The sequence below is a fragment of the Camelina sativa genome, chromosome 16 (genome assembly GCF_000633955.1).
Source record: "Camelina sativa cultivar DH55 chromosome 16, Cs, whole genome shotgun sequence".
In the NCBI taxonomy this organism is placed as follows: domain Eukaryota; kingdom Viridiplantae; phylum Streptophyta; class Magnoliopsida; order Brassicales; family Brassicaceae; genus Camelina; species Camelina sativa.
Window position 1 is genome coordinate 27982920 of NC_025700.1, and position 19344 is coordinate 28002263.

The 19344-nt window shown below is 36.0% G+C and overlaps 6 protein-coding genes across 7 annotated transcripts in view; 3 read left to right on the plus strand and 3 right to left on the minus strand.

The window, feature by feature from the left end:
• On the minus strand, positions 9-2674 carry LOC104752926 (NAC domain-containing protein 26-like). The gene is made up of 4 exons (XM_010475190.2): positions 2288-2674; positions 1657-1859; positions 1302-1573; positions 9-782 (listed from the first exon to the last, which is right to left on the minus strand). The coding sequence occupies exons 2-4, from the start codon at positions 1814-1816 to the stop codon at positions 9-11; spliced, it is 1206 nt and encodes a 401-aa protein (XP_010473492.1). The 5' UTR covers positions 1817-1859; positions 2288-2674.
• On the minus strand, positions 8189-11319 carry LOC104752927 (vacuolar-processing enzyme beta-isozyme). Its single transcript, XM_010475191.2, has 9 exons — positions 11015-11319; positions 10489-10653; positions 9843-9999; positions 9648-9733; positions 9352-9551; positions 9226-9274; positions 8934-9143; positions 8632-8832; positions 8189-8558 (listed from the first exon to the last, which is right to left on the minus strand). The coding sequence occupies exons 1-9, from the start codon at positions 11219-11221 to the stop codon at positions 8370-8372; spliced, it is 1464 nt and encodes a 487-aa protein (XP_010473493.1). The 5' UTR covers positions 11222-11319; the 3' UTR covers positions 8189-8369.
• On the plus strand, positions 11920-13524 carry LOC104754136 (pentatricopeptide repeat-containing protein At1g62720-like). Its single transcript, XM_010476282.2, has one exon. It carries the CDS (start codon positions 12026-12028, stop codon positions 13493-13495), a length of 1470 nt encoding a protein of 489 aa, XP_010474584.1. The 5' UTR covers positions 11920-12025; the 3' UTR covers positions 13496-13524.
• Positions 13559-15039, minus strand: LOC104752928 (NADH dehydrogenase (ubiquinone) complex I, assembly factor 6-like). Of its 2 annotated transcripts, none has more exons than XM_010475192.2 (2): positions 14904-15039; positions 13559-14613 (listed from the first exon to the last, which is right to left on the minus strand). In XM_010475192.2, exon 2 carries the CDS (start codon positions 14577-14579, stop codon positions 13665-13667), a length of 915 nt encoding a protein of 304 aa, XP_010473494.1. In that variant the 5' UTR covers positions 14580-14613; positions 14904-15039; the 3' UTR covers positions 13559-13664. The 2 variants fall into 2 exon arrangements, with proteins under 2 accessions (XP_010473494.1, XP_010473495.1); XM_010475193.2 differs by lacking the exon at positions 14904-15039 and adding an exon at positions 14800-14897.
• On the plus strand, positions 15233-15916 carry LOC104754137 (hsp70-Hsp90 organizing protein 2-like). The gene has a single exon (XM_010476283.1). The coding sequence runs from the start codon at positions 15233-15235 to the stop codon at positions 15914-15916; it is 684 nt and encodes a 227-aa protein (XP_010474585.1).
• The window catches only part of LOC104754138 (hsp70-Hsp90 organizing protein 2), a 9244-nt gene continuing 7041 nt past the window's right edge, over positions 17142-19344 (plus strand). The window contains exons 1-2 of the mRNA XM_019237945.1: positions 17142-18105; positions 18220-18517. Of these exons, the coding sequence (XP_019093490.1) occupies positions 17221-18105; positions 18220-18517 (1183 nt within the window). The 5' untranslated portion in view covers positions 17142-17220. The remainder of the gene's footprint in view (positions 18106-18219; positions 18518-19344) is intronic.

The window sequence follows — 19344 nt, forward strand, 5'->3', positions numbered from 1 at the left end:
TTTTATCACTATTTCCAGAGATCAATCTGACAACTCGACGAAGTAGAAGCAGCATGAGCATTTGTATACTCTTCTCCCATTTCAACAACTCTTTCAGAATCATTCGCTATCACTTGATCATAAGCAGTGTTTCTCGTGTCGATATTGATGTCGTTTTGATGAGAAGAAGCAGCAGCTGCAGCCTCTTCATTGCTAAGCTGTGAAGCAACGAATTTATCGAGAACTCTCCAATCAGTAGTCACTTGTTCTACTCCTTGATCGTAATAAAGAGAGCTGAAACTTTGATTCCCTTGATGCAGTTGTTCCTCATGAGAGAGATTTGATGATTGTTGCAAGTTCCCAATATCTCTTGTTTTTTTATTGTTGTTGTCTGATCCATAAGGTAGAGAGTTGCAATTACTACTAGGGCTTTCGAGCTGAGGAAGCTGGAGGAACACAGATTCTCGAAGATGATGGTTTTGTTGTTGATGTTGTACCATGTGATTGTAATGTAACTCAAGCTCTTGCTTGCATTGCAAGTTAGGGTTGTTGCTGTTGTTATTGAATGCATAAGCTGAAGACGCATTGAGGCCACAAGGCAATGTCAGCTGGTGATGATGATGGTGGCGGTTATAATGATGATTGGGAATAAACTGTTGTGGAGAACTGGAATCGAGCTCGGAGGCGATGAAAGAGAGCCGATCCTCGTACCATTGCGATGGCGATGAATTGTAATCTCCCATTTTCCTCTCTGTTGCCGCCAATTTCTTCTTGAACACCCTACATACCACCCATCCTTCTTCCTACACACATATCACATAAAAAAAAATCATTTACGACATCACAAATGCACACACTTGTCCATCACTCATATATGTGTTTTTTTTTACCTTATATAAGTAAAAACTTTAGTGACCAGTGAGATTCGAATTTGGATATGGCAACAATTGTTAACTTGTGATAACATTTAAGCTATCAATAATTGTAATAAAGTTTAGTAAACTTTTGGACCAAAGAAGGATCATCGGTTTTCATTTGTTTGACTTCTTTAGTTACATTTGTAAAATAACATGTATGCTCTATATGTTTACAGGGAGTTTAACAAAACACTTAGGATATTACTGGACATATGTAGATGTTATGATTCTTGATGTGAACTACTCCAATGCACTCTAAAAGTGAATGACTCAAAATATTTAACAAATTTAGTTAAGAAAGATCATATATATATATATATATATATATATATATTTAGGGGAGCTTACTTCCTTATGCAAGTAAATTATGGGTTAAGATGTCTGAGTTTGGATCAACGTATATACCTGAGGGATTCCATTTTCATTTGTTTCTAAGCGATATTCGTGCATGATCCAATCAGATTTTTGTCCATTTGGGGCTCTTCCTTTGTAAAATACTAGTGTTTTCCTCATACCAATAAGACTATGTCTTATATATATAGCCTTGTCTCTTCCGGTGGCTTTCCAGAATCCTGCTTTCGTCGCTCTATTGGTTCGGGTTCCCGTGGGATATTTCTTGTCCTTATGGCTAAAGAAGTACCATTCGCTTTGCTCTTCGTTTCCTATCTTGCATAACTCTAAATTATTACAAAAAATAATAATAATTGTCAGCCTTTCTATCAAAACATGGATCATCACTGAAGAGAGATGATAGGATAACCTTGAAGATCCCATGGCTCAATCTTGTAAAGATCAACGTCCTTGATGAAATCGATTTCTATCCTCTTTGATGCAACTTTTTTCCTTAGGTAGTAGTCTACAAGTTCTTCATCAGTTGGATGAAATCTGAAGCCAGGTGGTACTTGAGTAAATGAATTCATCCTTTAAATCTTTATTTTTCCGTACGTATTGAAATTAGCCGCCCTGTTTATGATATGAAACAATTACTAGCTAGTTTACAATTAACCATGATCTCATATATTACTAATCTTGCAAAGATTCCATATATACATGCTAGATTAAATATGAGAGTAAATAAAGTCAAGACGAGAAGAAGAATATGAGAAATATCTCTAAGTCACCAATCAAAAAGCAAAATCATAGGGAAAAATCAAGCCCCCACGAGTCTCTTAAGGATTATATTTTGCTTAACTTGTAACATCAGCAACATTGAGTAGGATAAGAGGACGATGATCATGATCATTATAATGATGAAAATGATTAAAATAATGCAATAAAGTTTAAGAAAATAAAATGGTAAGTATCTGACGAAAATAATATCTAAAAACATAGAGATACAAGATAAGGATCAAATATGGAGTAGAATCGTTAGAGAAATTTAGGGTCTATACCTCAAAAACAAAACTCAAAAACAGGTTGATTTAACTCAAAGCCCTTCAAAAAAGCTCAGGATTTGAGTTATTGTATGTGACTGCGCTTACTTGGATCTTCCTCTTGTACTTGGAAAGATCGAACCCTTCATGAAATACACTATAAAGTCCTCAGAGCTAGAGAGAGAGAGAGAGAGAAAACCCTAAAAGGAGAAGTTATGCAAATGGAAAAGATTTGACAGTTATCATCGGGGATAGCCACCGGAAAGAGATCGGATCCCAAGAGTCAGAGATAGTAAGAGAGAGGATGGGAAAAGAGAAAGAGAGTAGGGTTAAATAAAGAAGATCAGAGGGTGATGATGATGAATAAGAATGAGAAAGAGAGAGAGAGAGAGAGAAGAAGAAGACACATGAAAAAGTAGACAACCGTGTCCTAATAATCTATACTACTTTGTCTCTCTCTTTCTGTCCTTCTCAATCATAGTCTCTCTATGTCCTTTCATAACCCAAGGAGTGAGATAGAGAGACTTTATTTGTTGCAAAAGCTTCGGGGCCGGGGAAAGAGAGGCGAATAAGGGGGCTCAAGCAAGATTTTGAGAGAGAGAGGCAACCTCCTTTACCATCCACCAGCTCTTGATGGAGACCGTCCAAAGTTTTTTCTTTTTTAATCTTTTCTTTTCTTATGATCGCTTGAACAATAATCCCTACTTTTATAAACATAAAAAATAAAAAATTGGTGTAATTTCCCAATGCAACTCGTCAGAGATTTTTTTTTTTTTTTTTTTTTAAGGATCATGAATAAATATGAGGTTAGATTGGTGGTTACTAGCTATAGTTTTTGTTTTACCAGTGACTATATATATAGAGTTGTAGCCGGTGTACTTGAACTGAACTGATGAGATATTTTAAGTCGTCTGGAATCCAAAGAAAAGGTTCGAAAGACTTCAAAAGTCATTTTTTCAGTTTAAAACAAAAGTCTCTTTAAGAATATGTATGCATTTGTGTGTTCATATCATCAACTACAACGAAAATGAATGTGGAGACATTTCTTAATTATTGTCAAAGTGCGTGTATCTTGAAGACGACGAACCCTCTATGATATACTTGCAAAAAGGTCATTATTGTGCTATGTAAACTGCTGCTACATATAATTTCATTCTTTGGCAACTTCAGAAGTAAACTCATATAAATTTTTCTCTACAAGACTCGGCGTATTCAAAGGTCCAGAGTAGTTTCGTAGTCTAAAATGTTAACGTGAGTGTCTAAGACTTAATTACCCCTCCAGTTATAATTTTCCCTCGACTATAACTATATCCGCCTCTAAAAATCTTACTAAAACCACAATCCCTACATTTATTCTCATGGTATTATGTGAACCAGTGGTACTATATATGGTAGTGTCCAAATTTTAGTGATAAAAAGGTTTATTTGTCTAACTAATGGAAGCAGTGACATTACGCATTTATTAATACCGTTATTGAAGCCAAAGGAAGTATCTAATTTTCTGAACAGAAGTTATAGCCAAATTATAGAATAACAAAAAAAAAATTCATCTAAATGAGTAAAAAGTTTTTAAAAAAAATGATAAGAAGTAGAATTTGAGCCAGTAATAGTGGAATGAAGGGCCCGCCAACAATTGGGAGTGAGATGACGTGGCGGGTGATGGTCCGGCGTGAGGTAGGCTTCGATCATTAATCTCACAATTTACTGTTTGGTCATGTGGGGGTCGTCTCATCCCGTTATTACTTATCCCGTTCTTAATTATTTGTGAAATATTTTTTGAATATTACATCACACATTTTAATTGACTTATGAAATTTTAAATCATTAATATTACTTATCACTTATTGCTTTTCTGTTAAAAGAACTTATATATATATAGACTTTAAGTTTCTACTTTCACCCAACTCTTTTAATTCAATAGAAGAGTTGTTCATTATCGATCCTATGAACTACGCACTAGCATCCACGAAAAACACTGTCTGGTTTCAATATAAGGTTTAGCGATTTAGTGATAAATTTGATGTTAGCGATTTAGTGATGTTGATCGGGGTTTCCGTTTCCGTGAGACCATGACCATATATAGTTTCAGTTTGAATGCCATGTCAATGTCATATATAATTCCCCCGCCCTGCTAGTTTTTTCAACATAACATTTGCTTAACCAAGTGTTTTTTTTTTTGAACGAAAACGCTTAACCAAGTGTTAATGTTGTTAATTACTACATAAATAGAAGAGAAGAAAGTTCTGTATATTCAGGTATACTTGCCAAGGCCACAGAAAGAGCTGCCAATATAAAACTCTGTTTTTCTTATTTCTTCGCTGCTCTTTGTAAATACTTACGAATTTGATCTTTAACACACATTTAAAAAAAAAATTGTTGATTAGTCTCTTATGTTGTTTTCTGGTTACGATTGGATGTCATTAGATTATATTATGTCATTTGCATAGTTATAATATATTAGATTATAAGAAACATTTCAAAGTTCACAAATGAAACTGATTTTAGTTGACTTGTACATAATTTTCTGCTTGGTGAACCCAACAAAAAAAAAATGTACATAATTTTCTGCTCTTGAAATTTTTATATTTTTTTCTGCTCTTGAGAATTGATTGACAGTTAAACTTTAACTTAAACACTCTTCTTAATTACGTTGATCCAAAAAAAAAACACTCTTCTTACAGTGTTACAGGATAAATGTTTTAGTAACTAAACCAACTAATTAACAGAATGATGCTTTAAGATCTAAATTAGGTAAGTTGTATATAGATTATAGTACAACTTTAGGTAAGTTCATCAAAATTCAGGCCTGCGGCTGAAGTTTGGGACTTTAGGGCAAAGTTTGTTTTCAGCGAAATTTATTAATAAAAATTTGGAAAATGCGTATTGAGTTTTTAATAATTTATTTATTTAATTCGTGTTGTTGAAACGAAAGATAGAAGTAAAGCAAAAGTAAAGTGCGTGATCCTAAAAAGTGTCATTTTTTTTGTCCCACCTTACCTCTCGCCGATTCCTATATACGACATCTTGATTAAAATTTGTTTGGCTGTAAATAATCAATATTAACATGAATTGGAGCTTATATTTTAATATTTTGATCCAAATGTATGTGAATAATCAGTTACAATATTATTTTTTCTAGGCCACAATCGACCATATATAATTAATGTACGTCTTAATATTATCTTTATGCTGATAAAATGTTCGAGTTTAGTAAAGTTTGACATGACAATTTTATGTGTACGTAATGATAACCATATATGAATACGTTTTGGTGATTTCCTATTGGCCACCTACCGTAAGTGGAACATGGAAAACTTTAGAACAACAAGACTTTGCTTTGTTTTATATAAAAGTAGCACTTGTTTGGTAAATAATCATATGCATAGTTAAAATTGGAACCAAAAACAAATAGTGGAAGACCCTTATAATTACTATGTTGTAAATTTTTTTGGTACGGTATATAATTAAAAAATGTAGTATTACATAGAAGAATATTTAATTGAATATACTAACATTAGAAAAATACGAGCGAAACATGATACTTTAATAAAGATATTCGATAAATGAACCAAAATAATTAAGATTTTATTTTGTTATCAGTTTTACAAATAAATGATATGATCACTTTATCACTTAAAAGTTAAAGTAATACCGGTTTAAGCCAAAAGTACTATCCTAAGTCCTAATTAACACCAATTTTAGTTTCTATATATTATTACTGTTTTTACTAAATTTTTTTTGAAAATTTGTTAAAAATATTTTTTTTAAAATATTCATTTTCAAAAATATGCTATACCTTAAATATTTTTATTTATGTTATATTTTACATAATTACAATATGTTAAATCAATTTTGAGAATATTTTTATATAGATCCTGTTGAAATCGCACATTACCATTATGAATTATATAGTATAATATATACACTACACCGATACACTGATATTGTATAGTTTATATGCACACACATTGTTACATTTTAGAGGTTGTATTTTAGAAGAAGAATTTCCATATATATCTAAAGGAAACTTTTGTACCATAAAGAGGGCCACACTTGTTAAGTCATCCCCAATTACACATGTTTAAAAAGAAAGAAAAAAGAGTCTAAAAAACATATATAGAGTTCAACATTTTAGTACAAATGTATAAAATGGACTAAACAACCAATATACTATACATACGCATGACAAAGGTGGCAGAAGTTTGGTAATTTCACCTATATATAAAATATTTACTGAATGCCCAACTAGTATATCTACAATATTATTCGACGAGCCGTATACTAATTATGGTCTAACTAATCAATAATATAAATGTTAAATTTCTTATTTCGTCGGCTATGCATCATATTTTTAAAACACCGGTCCAATTGTGTAAGTGTCGTGGGGTTGGGGGATGTACGGATTTGACGTCGCATGAACCCATTTAATAAGAAAGAAGACAGAGTTCTTCATTTCGTCTCCAAAATAAATTAAAAAGACAGATCAGTTCTTCAAAATTAGAAGTCTCTTGATACTAATTAATCATTACAGAAAAGCCCTATAATTTAAAACACGTGGAGAAGTTTGTTTCTCTTGTCAGTTTCTTGTCCGATGAGAACATAAATTATTACGTTTGAAAAGTTCGAAACAACATTAAAGAAAAATATTATCCATCATGCTTCATATATATGAGCTCTATATAGTTCATTGTGTAAACTATACAATAGTAGACTCCAACCCATATTCGACTATGCCTAAAAGGAGGCGTTATTAGATTATATGTTATGTTTTGTTAAGCATGGATCTGTGAGCATCACTTAATTTTGTCTATACTATATATCATCATATATAATTTACATTCATGCTAATTAGAAAATTCATTAATATCGTTGATTATGCCACTTAACCAAAAAAAAAAATTATTACATGGCTTTAATGGTATCCTATTATACATAATACATGCACCAACTTCTAATTATTCCATGAATGACTGAACACGAAAAAATTACAGCATATGATTGAATAGTAACTCAACACGTTTTCAGCAATTAATTCGGATTATAATTTCATGTATCTCCAACTTTCTCAAAGTAACACGTAAAGGTAGACCCAATGACAGATTAATAAGTATCTTAAAGCTTAAAAAAAAAGAATCATAGGATATTAATTGGTTAAAAATTATTACATCTAAATTCAAACCTGTTTTATTTTTATTTTTTTTGTTATGGGGGGGGGAGGGGGGGTCAAAATACATACAGCTCAAACCTTTATCAGAAGTTCAGAACCCTACCATCGAAATAATATTTGTTAGTTTGATTATGCGTAATAAGAAAATGTCACATTCTACTATGATTATTAGTTTTGTTTAAGCTGACTCGTTGACTATTAAAGTCAACTACATATCTAGCGCACAAAGAAAAACATATGCACACCAACCTTCATGATTTCACTGTTGGGCAGCTCAAGGCGTGATGACAAATAATTGCAGATTCAGAGTTTTTTTTTTCAATATTCATCTACCTATATACGATTTAATTATATATATCCAAAGTGAAATGTATATTAGAAATGGAGGATAATGATTGCATATCTTCTTCGGATCAATGATGGCAGTAAGTATAAGATTAAAAAAAAAGGAAAGATAAATTGTGGAATTTAGAACCATAGGTCTAGTACTTAAAGATGATAATGTTAGTGAATAAATCTTTCTTTTTGGAGGGGAAAAAACTGTCTTAATTCTTCTTCTAATATGGGTCTGTTTATCCAAAGCTAAACACTAGTGTTCAACTTCTTCTGTTTTCTATTTCCTAGTTCCATTTCGCTAGAAAATGTTAAAAATGTTGCGTATCATTACATTTAAACATTTTGTAGAAAACATACTGAGACTTGAATGCCAGGTTGTAATGAATCGGATGCTGATCACTATAGATTTTTACATGTAAATGGTAACAACATATATAACAAAGCCTTACTGAAAAGCAAACAGTATATAAAGAAAAGTTAGACGACCTTATTGCTACGTACGGTACGTATTTACATATGCTAAACATTTTTATTATTTTCAAACCATCGTAAGATTATAACTTGAAACACTTATTTTAAGACAAGCCTCAAAATCTCTCAGGCGCTATAGCCTAGGATTGATGGATGCAACATGTAGCGAGCGTCATTATAACCACCACATGCTGCAGCGGAAGCTTCCTCCATCAGCTCTTTTGAGATACCGTTGTTACAAACGTTTGCAAACGCTCGCATATGTTTCATCCCGTATTGCGTGAGTGATCCACAATGCGTCTCAAATACGCGTACCTAAGAAATTTCGATAACATTATATCCAATCCTTTTAACAATAATATGAACAAAATTAAACAGGAGTGAGTACCGTTGATTTAAGACATTCCCAATCGTCGACCAAAGGCAAACCGGGTTCTCTGATTGAGTTGAGAACATTCATTGCCGGACCAAACAGAACCGTGCCTATCAATTCGACGCTTGCGTCTAAATGCTTCCTATGCCTCGTTGTTTCAGTTAGTTCCTTCAATGTGTCATCCTTCTTCCTTGAACCATCTTCCGATGTTCGATACTAAAACCAAAGCCAATATGGTTTAAGTAAGCTGAATCTTTGAAGTCAAATAAGAAAACCAAAAATCATAACTTCGTAACCAAAACAGTTTAGCTCACTACCATGTGCCAAAGGAATAGAATGTCCGCGTCGCGTTGGTTAACGACTCCCACTTGTGACTTGACCAGTAATTCGTTTGGAGGGAGATTAACAGTGGCTGGATCAAACCCTTGGTATAGATAAAGCTTCTCCGACTTAAGACTATCGTTACCGTATTCCATCACATGAGAGCCAGCTGAATAGGTATTGTAGTTTGACGTCCGCATCTTCACCTGCACACCAGAATAAAAAGATCCAATATATTTCACATTTCCAAACCAACCATCGTACGTAAAATAAAATTTCACACAGTACCGTTTGGTATTGTTGCTTTATGGTCTCTTTCTTTAAATTGTGATTCTCACTGCAAATAGAACGACCACACAAAGTAAACCAATGCATATCCACATAAAAGAACATAATTGTAAGATAAATGTGTACCTGTCTTCCATCCAAGCGACACTATATAAATCCCCTAAGCAAGTGATATATTCAGATGGGGGTGACGGATTCATGCCGGGACAATATGTTCCGTAACTACTCTCTTGCGCATTTGAAGCCGTTGTTACGTAAATGTTCAAGTCCTTTGGCATTATCCCTTCGAATATGCTCCCGCTTTCGCACGCTTCTACGTATATAACCTGCACGACATTATTCACAATTATTACATTTACTGTATACTTATAACAAAACAAATAAAACACAACAAATTATTAAATTGTTATACGAAATTTTACCATCTCTTTATATGTTCCAGAAGCATGCTTCTTCTTAAGCGTTTCAATAAAATCAGCTGCATATATGTGAGGCGTGTTTGGCATCCCTGACCAATTGAACAAATAAAAAAAATAAAACCATTATAAGCAATCGATTACAAGCCTTATATGAAAGATGTTATCTAATCTGGAAACAACAAGAGTTGATGAAATTACCAAGAACTCCGGGACCACCATGATCCGCATAATATACGAAAATGTGATCGTTGGGCTTGCTAGCGATGACCTTACCGCTTCCACCTTTAACAGCCTTTTGGTCGCCTAGAAGTACAGCATAGAAATTCGCAGCCGTAACGTTACTACCGGTATAGTCCTGAAAAAAAAAAGATATTTCAAAAAGTAAATAACTGAACAAACTATTAAAAACGGAAAACAATTAGTGGTTATAATAAATCTAAAGAGCGATACCAATCAAAGGTCCACACATAAAGTTTGGTTTACCATAGCAAATGTCCCTAGAGTCGCTATCAGTATAATTGTTGTGTAGTGCCCAAGTCACCATCTCTAACACGATAGATCCAATAATATATTTAAAATTAATTAACAACCTTAATTAAGCGCCCTAGACAAAGAAGAAAGTATAATTTAAATAAGATTCTAGAGAAAAAAATCTCGAATATACAAAAATATAAATATAAAAATAATTAAAGCTCTAAAACCTGATAAGACGCTAGTTGGACCAAAACATAGGTCACATCAAGACCATCGATATTAATTACGAGAAGATATTCCAAACCCAAATACAGAGTTATTGCTCGGATTAAGTTTAATAATTCATGCTAAACAAATAAGGGATACATACCTTAGGGACTCCGGCATAAACATCGTAGCCGTTGGGATGATTGATGATAGTACCGGGACGAGGATTGAGTGGGTTGTTTGCGATGTCATCATACATCATAACTACTATATTCTCTTCTTTTAAACCTCCCTTTCTCAGTATTTGATATGCGTGACACACGTCAGCCTTTAATACAAAGCAACAAAACACTAGTTGTCAAAACAAGAAAGTAACAAAACACTTTTAATACATAGCTTAATCAATATATAAACTTAAGAATCTTTTTTCTTAAATGACAATAGATTGAGAAATGACGAAATTCACTATATATAGCATCTTAGTCTCCAATCAATTCATAAAAAACTTATAATACAAAGAAAATAATTAAATAAATATTTGCATGTCATAAGAATATTCTCAAGGCCAAAAATAATTTCTTTAACAAAAAAAAAAAAATCATCAATGAATAATTTTGATTTGAATAATGAATAATATAATCAATTTGTTAGGAACCAAAAATATGTGAGAAGATATGTTGTATGTGTACCTGGTGTCTGTAATTCCCATATCCAGAAGAACCTGCGACGAGAACCGCCCATCTTGTACCGATACCATCTTCGTCTTGGTCATCCGGTTTTGCTTCCTCTGTCGGCATAAGAATCTTTGGCTCGAAACGACCGCGTGACTCGGCTCGAACCAGGAAAAGTAATAGAAGAAGTAGAAGAGCTGGTCTGAAATTGCAAGACTTAGCCATGGTCGGCACAGAGAGCGAGAGAAAAGAGAGAGAGAAAGAGAGGCTTTTTGAGATACTAAAGAGAACAACTATAAAAAGCAAAGGCTGGTGTTATGGAGCTAATGGTGTACTAATAATAAATCAATAATATAAAAACTGAATAAAATGTAATATCTGTTTTGTCAACAAAGTTTGAGTTATCTAATAGAAACACTTAAGACCACATGATTATAAAATATAAAACACATAATTAAAGTTTGTACTATATGCTTTTTAAGTCGGAAAGAGCTTATTCGTTATAAATATAATTTTATAAGCTCCTAGACAAAGAACTAAAGCCATAAATATCTTAAACCCACGTAATTTAACGCGTTAATTTTGATAATTTTTTTCTCTAATAGTATTTTTTATAGTAATAAGAAAAATCCAAAATATAAACTTAAATGATGTCGACGATTGAATATTTTGGAATATTACATCTCATCTAGAAAGGAAAAAAATCAAATTTAATGGTCAGCTTGCGACACAACAGAGAACATGCAAAATCTAATCGAGACACGTGTACACTGGTGGGCTTCACAAACGAATGCTAATATCACCGTTACAAGTTTACAAAGACAACGATGAAATAATTAAATTAAAACTAAACCCGGTTCAATTACAAAAGTATTAAACCGGAATTGAACCGGTTTTAATATCTCGCTTTCGTCATCGTCGTCTCTATCCCTCATGGAGGAGATGGTTCCCAAAAAAGGGTTTATGCTAGGGTTTTAGCCATTTCCATAGACAGAGCTTACGAACTGCAAAGAGCTCGAATCAAATCAAATGCAGAGATCGATCGCGATCTTAATTGCATCGAAGGCTAAGAAATTTCTCAATCTGTGTCTTCTGGAGAAAGGTAACCCTGTAGTAACTAGCTGTTTCTGGGGAAGAACTTTTACTACTAAGAGGTCGTCGAGTAGCGTTAGGGATCGTAATGTGAATTTAGACGATGCTATTGATTCGTTCTGTAACATGATTCAGTCTCGTCCTCTTCCTTCAATTGTTGAATTCAGTAAACTATTGAGTCGAATCGCCAAATCGAGGAACTACGATCTTGTGATCTCTCTGTTTCGACATATGGAGGTTTGTGGAATCGGGCATGATCTTTATACTTACAACATTGTGATTAATTCTTTGTGTCGATGCTCTCGGTTTGTTATTGCTTTATCTGTTGTTGGGAAGATGATGAAGTGTGGTTACGAGCCCGATGTTGTCACGGTTAGTTCTTTGATTAATGGGTTTTGTCAAGGGAATAGAGTTTTTGATGCTGTATCTTTGGTTAGTAATATGGAGGAGATGGGGTGTAAACCTGATGTTGTTATCTACAATACCATCATTGATGGGTTTTGTAAAGTTAGATTGGTGAATGATGCGTTGGATCTGTTTGAGAGAATGGAAAAAGATGGGGTTAGAGCGGATGCTGTTACGTACAACTCTCTTGTGACCGGTCTTTGTAGTTCTGGTAGATGGAGCGATGCTTCTCGCCTGTTGAGTGATATGGTAATGAGGGATGTTGTTCCTAATGTAATCACTTTCACTGCGTTGATCGATGCGTTTGTGAAAGAAGGGAACTTTTTGGAGGCGGAGAAGTTGTATGAGGAGATGAGAAGAAGTTCTATAGATCCTGATGTTTTCACTTACAATTCGATGATCAATGGGCTTTGTATGCACGGTAAGGTAGATGAGGCCAAAGAAATGCTTGATTTGATGGTAACAAAGGGTTGTTTCCCTGATGTAGTGACTTATAATACTCTCATAAACGGATTTTGCAAGTCTGAGAGGGTAGATGAAGGAACTAAACTCTTCCGCGAGATGTCTCAAAGAGGATTAGTTGGCGACACTGTCACTTACAACACTATTATCCAGGGATGTTTTCAAGCTGGTAAATCAGAAGTTGCTCAAGAAATTTTCAGAAGGATGGATCCTCGTCCCAATATTAGGACCTACAGTATTTTTTTATACGGGCTTTGTAGTAACTGGAAGGTAGAGAAAGCATTGATGCTATTCGAGAATATGCAAAAGAGTGAAATGGAACTTGATATTACTACATATAATATCGTCATTCACGGGATGTGCAAGATTGGTAATGTGGAAGATGCTTGGGACTTGTTTTGTAGCCTTGCCTTCAAAGGAATTGAGCCTGATGTTGTGTCATACACTACGATGATCTCAGGCCTTTGTAGGATACGGCAATGGGATAAAGCAGATATGTTGTATAGAAAAATGCAAGAAGATGGGCTTATTCCACTATAGCACATGAAACTGTATATTATTTGTAAGAAGTAGGAGATAAATTCTTTTATTTGTAACGATCGATCACATCACCATTTGTAAATTTGTATTATTACAAGGAAAAATACAGACAAACAGGAAATTTAATGTAATGTCTTTGAAACCGAGAAAAAAAAAAGAGAGAAAGTTTTCAGAACATTCCTCTCCATGAATACCACTTGAGTTTAAACTGAAACAATAGTGGAGGAACACCAAGGACTCCTCTTTGAATCCTCGGATCAAACACATCGAACTGTACTTTACTCAACGAATCCAGAAGAACTTGTACCGGCACAGAATGAAGCAGAACGGGTTTAGCTTCATTGGGAACCTTTCCCGCCAGTTCACGGGCTTTCAGGAGATGGGCATTGGCAACAGATGCAATATCAAACACGACATTGCATAGTCCTTCTCTTGAATCGTTATCAAGAAGGATTTCTAATCGTCCACCTTGTTTCACGAGCAACCCGTGCTTCTCAGCGAGTTTCGCAGGGATGTAACTTTGGTGACGGTTTCTGGTACAGTGGTAAGGTAATGATTTCAGTAGCAAGACAAGACCACTGGCTTTACCAATGTGTGAAGCTGCGTGATCCGCTGTTGTCGAACTAATTCCACCAGCTTGGAGGGTGTTGTACAAAAGTGTGGATACCGTGTCTTCTGCGTATTTCTCTAGCTCCTCGATGCTCTCTGGTATATCGTCTACTTCTCTTTGCGCATCTCGGATTCTAGCTTCAACTGAGCGTTTTAGCCAAGGTTTACTAATGTTATGCTCTGATATTGCCCAAGACAGAGCTTGTGCTGCTGGATGGTTGATGGGTTTTTTGGTGTAGAGTTTGTCAATTGCATCTTGCCACCAAAGTAAACGCATCAAGCCAATCTTGGGATCAGATGCAACATCCATGGCTCTTGCAGTTTCTACATTGAATGCTCGGAGAGCAAATGCAGCTTTACGCATCTCAGTTGGGAGTTCAAGGAGACAGAGGTAATGATGATAGTCATAGTTTCGTACTTGCTGCACACAATAGGACAATGCTGAACGCAAACTACTTGAGCCTCCTCCACTCATCAGGTTTACTTAAAGTGTGTTTGTTTATCTTCTCCTACAACCGTATAAACCACAAAAACAAATCAGTTCATGCGAATCTGACAATGTCATACATATGAAAAGTCATTCAGGAATTAACACAAACACTTGGTGGACAAAGCTTTGGCACTGGTATTTTAACAAACAAAATAAGAATTTTTCAACAATGCTTAGCACAAAATCAAAAAACCAGGAACCAAACCTGAAATAACCAGTGAGATCACTAAAATTCACCAGAAACTTTCCAATGAGTAATGTGAAATCGCTGGAAACTATAAATGTCGTCCAATGAGAACAAAACCTTACCCAAACTTGAGTAATCCTGTTTCTTCAGTCCAAATCAGAAGATATTACGGAACCAAATCTATCATCTAATTCTAAAATCGATCTTTTGAGTTTGACCCGATCTCTGAAACAATTGTGCCGGAGAAATAAGCGTTGGGTCAATGTAGACAAAAATACGACGTCGTTTTACACATACACGTGGTCGGTTTATGATCTGACCGGTTTATTATGATGCAGTGTTTAATGATAATCGTGTTTAGGATAATATTAACCCTAACCAAACACTCAATATATACACATACCCAAACATCTCCCTTGAAATCAAGAAGACTGCAAAAAAAGATTCAACAATGGCGGACGAAGCAAAAGCTAAAGGAAACGCAGCTTACGCCTCCGGTGACTTCGATTCCGCCGTGAATCACTTCACCGAAGCCATCAATTTAACACTAACCAATCACATTCTCTTCTCGAACCGATCCGCTGCTCACGCGTCGCTTCATCACTACAACGAAGCTCTCTCAGACGCGAAGAAGACTGTTGAACTGAAACCGGATTGGGGAAAAGGTTACAGCCGTATCGGTGCTTCTCACTTAGGGCTACATCAGTTCGATGAAGCCGTGGAGGCGTACTCGAAGGGGCTTGAGATCGATCCAAGTAACCAAGGTTTGAAATCAGGTTTAGCAGATGCGTCTAGGTCACGGAAGATAGAGAAGAAACGGAAACCTGAGACGGAGTTTGGAGAAGAGAAGGACAAGAAGCAGAAGAAGGCTCAGAGTCAAGAAGAGTTAGGGCGAGTTAAGGTAAGTGGTAGTGATGAGAATGTGGTAAAGAGTAAGACTTGTTTCGTGTGTGATGGGGAAGACGATTGGGTGTTGGTATGTTATAGAGAGGAATGTTCCATAGCTGTTCATCAAAGCTGTGCATCTGACGAACCTGATTTCGATGAATTCGGCAATTTTTATTGTCCTTATTGTTGGTATAAGCGTGTGGTTTCCAAGTATGTTGAGCTAAAAGAGAAGCTTATGGTGAAGTGACTAGTCTATAAAAAGGGATGTAGATAGAGAGACTTTAAGAGAGGAGTAGATTTTGGTTTGATGAGGGGATGTTAGAAACTGAAGATAATGTTGTGGAGGGTTAATATTCGAGGATGTGCAAGATTGGTAATATGGAAGATGCTTGGGACTTGTTTTATAGCCTTGTCTTCATAGGACTCGAGCCTGATGTTGTTTTGTTTCATACACTAGGATGATGATTTCAGGATTTTGTAGGAAACGCCCAATGGCGTGAAGCAGATGACTTGTATAGGAAATATGCAAGATGATGAGCTTGTTCCTCTATAACAGACGAAACTGTATATTATTTGTATTAGTGTAATAAATTCTTTTATTTGTAACGGTCACATCTCCATTTGTAAAATTGTATTATAACTCAAAAACTCTTAGGGTTAACCACTCGAGTTTAACATTCATGTCTTAGGGTTTCTTTGTGTGAAGCTGCGTGATTCACTTTGTTGAACTATTCTGCCTGCTTGGAGGGTGTTGTACAAAAGCGTGGATCTTGTGCCTATTGTGTATCTTCTCTAGCTCCTCAATGCTCTATGGGATATCGTCTGCTTCTCTTTGTGCATCTCGGATTCTAGCTTCAACCGAGCGCTTTAGCCAAGGTTTACTGATGTTATGCTATGCTGGATGGTTTATTGTTTTGTTGGTGTAGAGTGTGTCAATTGCTTCTTGCCACCAAAGTAACCGCATCATGCCAATCTTGGGATTAGATGCAACATTGTTTAACACAATATCAAAAACCCAAGAATCAAACATGTTAAACACTGAGATAACTAATATTCATAGAAACTTTCCAATGAGTAATGTGAAATTGCTGGAAACCACAAATGTCGTCCAATAATAACGAAATAAGAACAAAACCTTACCCACACTTGTGAGGTTCTCAAGTCCAAATATTACGGAACTAAAATCTATCAAACCATTGTGCCGGAGAAGAAGCGTTGAGTTATTGACTTATCGTAGACTAAAACGACGTCGTTTAAACATATACTACGTCGGTTTATTATAATGCATACTAGGATAACATTAACTTGACCAAACACTCTATATCGAAACAATCGTAGAAATAGCGTTGAGTCAATGTAACCAATACGACGTCGTCTTAAATAAACGTGATAAGGATAAATATTAACCCTAACCAAACACACTACATATCGATCAAAGATATATATACGCTTACCCAAACATCGACCTTGAAACCAAAACCCCAATTCATTAACCCTTCTTCAACAAAGGTATCTTCCAGAAGAAACCAGAAGACTCTCTCAGATTCAACCATGGCCGACGAAGCAAAAGCCAAAGGAAACGCCGCTTTCTCATCCGGCGACTTCGATTCCGCCGTGAATCACTTCACCGAAGCCATCAACCTAGCACCAACCAACCACGTCCTCTTCTCGAACCGTTCCGCTGCTCACGCGTCGCTTCATCACTACGACGAAGCTCTCTCAGACGCGAAGAAGACTGTTGAACTCAAACCAGATTGGGGAAAAGGTTACAGCCGTCTCGGTGCTGCTCACTTAGGTCTAAACCAGTTCGATGAAGCCGTGGAGGCCTACTCGAAGGGGCTTGAGATTGATCCAAGTAACGAAGGTTTGAAATCGGGTCTAGCTGATGCGAAGGCTTCCGCGTCTAGGTCACGCGCCTCCGCGCCGAATCCGTTTGGTGATGCTTTTCAGGGACCGGAGATGTGGTCGAAATTGACGGCGGATCCATCGACGAGAGGGTTTTTGAAACAGCCTGATTTTGTTAACATGATGCAGGAGATTCAGAGAAACCCTAGCAATCTCAATCTTTATTTGAAAGATCAGAGAGTTATGCAAGCTCTTGGGGTTTTGTTGAATGTTCAAATCAGGTCGCAGCAGGCCGGAGATGATATGGAGATTGGGGAGGAAGAGATGGCTGTGCCTTCTAGGAAGGAGCCTGAGGTTGAGAAGAAACGGAAACCTGAGCCGGTGCCTGAACCTGAGCCGGAGTTTAAAGAAGAGAAGGAGAAGAAGGAGAAGAAGCTTAAAGCTCAGAAGGAGAAGGAGTTGGGGAATGCTGCGTATAAGAAGAAAGACTTCGAAACTGCGATCCAGCATTACTCCACGGCCATGGAGATTGATGATGAAGATATCTCTTATATCACTAATCGTGCTGCTGTTCACCTGGAGATGGGAAAGGTATAGTTTTCATATCTATTTATATAAAATGCTCTCTTTTTTTACATTAGTCCAGAGTGATTTGCTTGGCATGAGGTTATGAGTCTAACTGTGTATTGTGTGTGTTTGATTCAGTTTGATGAGTGCATCAAGGATTGTGATAAGGCTGTTGAAAGGGGTAGAGAGCTTAGGTCAGATTACAAGATGGTAGCTAAAGCTTTGACTAGGAAAGGAACTGCTTTGGGGAAGATGGCTAAAGTCTCAAAAGACTATGAACCAGTGATTGAGACTTACCAGAAGGCTCTTACTGAGCATCGTAATCCAGAAACGTTGAAGAGATTGAATGAGGCTGAAAGAGCAAAGAAAGAGTTGGAGCAGCAAGAGTATTATGATCCTAATATTGGGGATGAAGAGCGTGAGAAAGGTAATTACTTTGCAATTGTATCTTGTTTATGTGAGGAAAGAAACTCTGAAAACTTGGTAAAGGATGCTGAGCTGACATTCTGCTGTGTTTGTGATACAGGTAATGAGTTTTTCAAGGAGCAAAAGTATCCTGAAGCTGTGAGACATTACACTGAAGCGATCAAGAGGAACCCAAAAGACCCGAGAGTAAGGCCTATTCATTGTCATATGTGCTTCAATGTTATGCGCATAAAGAATTCCATAATTGACTGTTTTAATAACTTGTTTACCTCTTTGCATAACATAGGCATATAGCAACCGGGCTGCATGTTACACCAAACTGACGGCAATGCCCGAAGGATTGAAGGATGCAGAAAAATGTATCGAGCTCGATCCGACATTCTCAAAGGGATACAGCAGAAAAGGTGCAGTCCAATTCTTCATGAAGGAGTATGAAAACGCAATGGAAACTTACCAGCAGGGTCTCAAACACGATCCTAACAATCAAGAACTTCTCGATGGTGTTAGAAGGTATTTTATATATGTGTAGTCAAAAAGGATTATTCTCTATATCTAGTTATGTCAATATATGCCTATGTAACATGTTCTAAAACTCTCTATTCTGCAGATGTGTTCAACAGATCAACAAAGCAAACCGTGGTGACCTTACTCCCGAGGAGTTGAAAGAAAGACAGGTCAGATTCTGTTACTGTCTGGAAACTTTTTCGTTTTTCGGTTATGAGAAAACCCTGTAATGTTAGGTTAAAATTTTGGGATTTTGCTTTCTTTTTTCTTATTATCACAGGCTAAGGGAATGCAAGACCCAGAAATCCAGAACATTCTCACAGATCCTGTAAT

Coding starts and splice junctions, on each gene's coding strand:
- LOC104752926 (XM_010475190.2), bottom strand. CDS start 1,816: ATGAATTCATTTACTCAAGTACCACCTGGCTTCAGATTTCATCCAACT. Junction 1,574..1,656: donor TGAGCCATGGGATCTTCAAG/GTTATCCTATCA, acceptor GTAATAATTTAG/AGTTATGCAAGATAGGAAAC. Junction 783..1,301: donor ATGAAAATGGAATCCCTCAG/GTATATACGTTG, acceptor ATATGTGTGTAG/GAAGAAGGATGGGTGGTATG.
- LOC104752927 (XM_010475191.2), bottom strand. CDS start 11,221: ATGGCTAAGTCTTGCAATTTCAGACCAGCTCTTCTACTTCTTCTATTA. Junction 10,000..10,488: donor TTTATGCCGGAGTCCCTAAG/GTATGTATCCCT, acceptor TTTTTTTTTCAG/GACTATACCGGTAGTAACGT. Junction 9,734..9,842: donor TGGTGGTCCCGGAGTTCTTG/GTAATTTCATCA, acceptor TCAATTGGTCAG/GGATGCCAAACACGCCTCAC.
- LOC104754136 (XM_010476282.2), top strand. CDS start 12,026: ATGCAGAGATCGATCGCGATCTTAATTGCATCGAAGGCTAAGAAATTT.
- LOC104752928 (XM_010475192.2), bottom strand. CDS start 14,579: ATGAGTGGAGGAGGCTCAAGTAGTTTGCGTTCAGCATTGTCCTATTGT.
- LOC104754137 (XM_010476283.1), top strand. CDS start 15,233: ATGGCGGACGAAGCAAAAGCTAAAGGAAACGCAGCTTACGCCTCCGGT.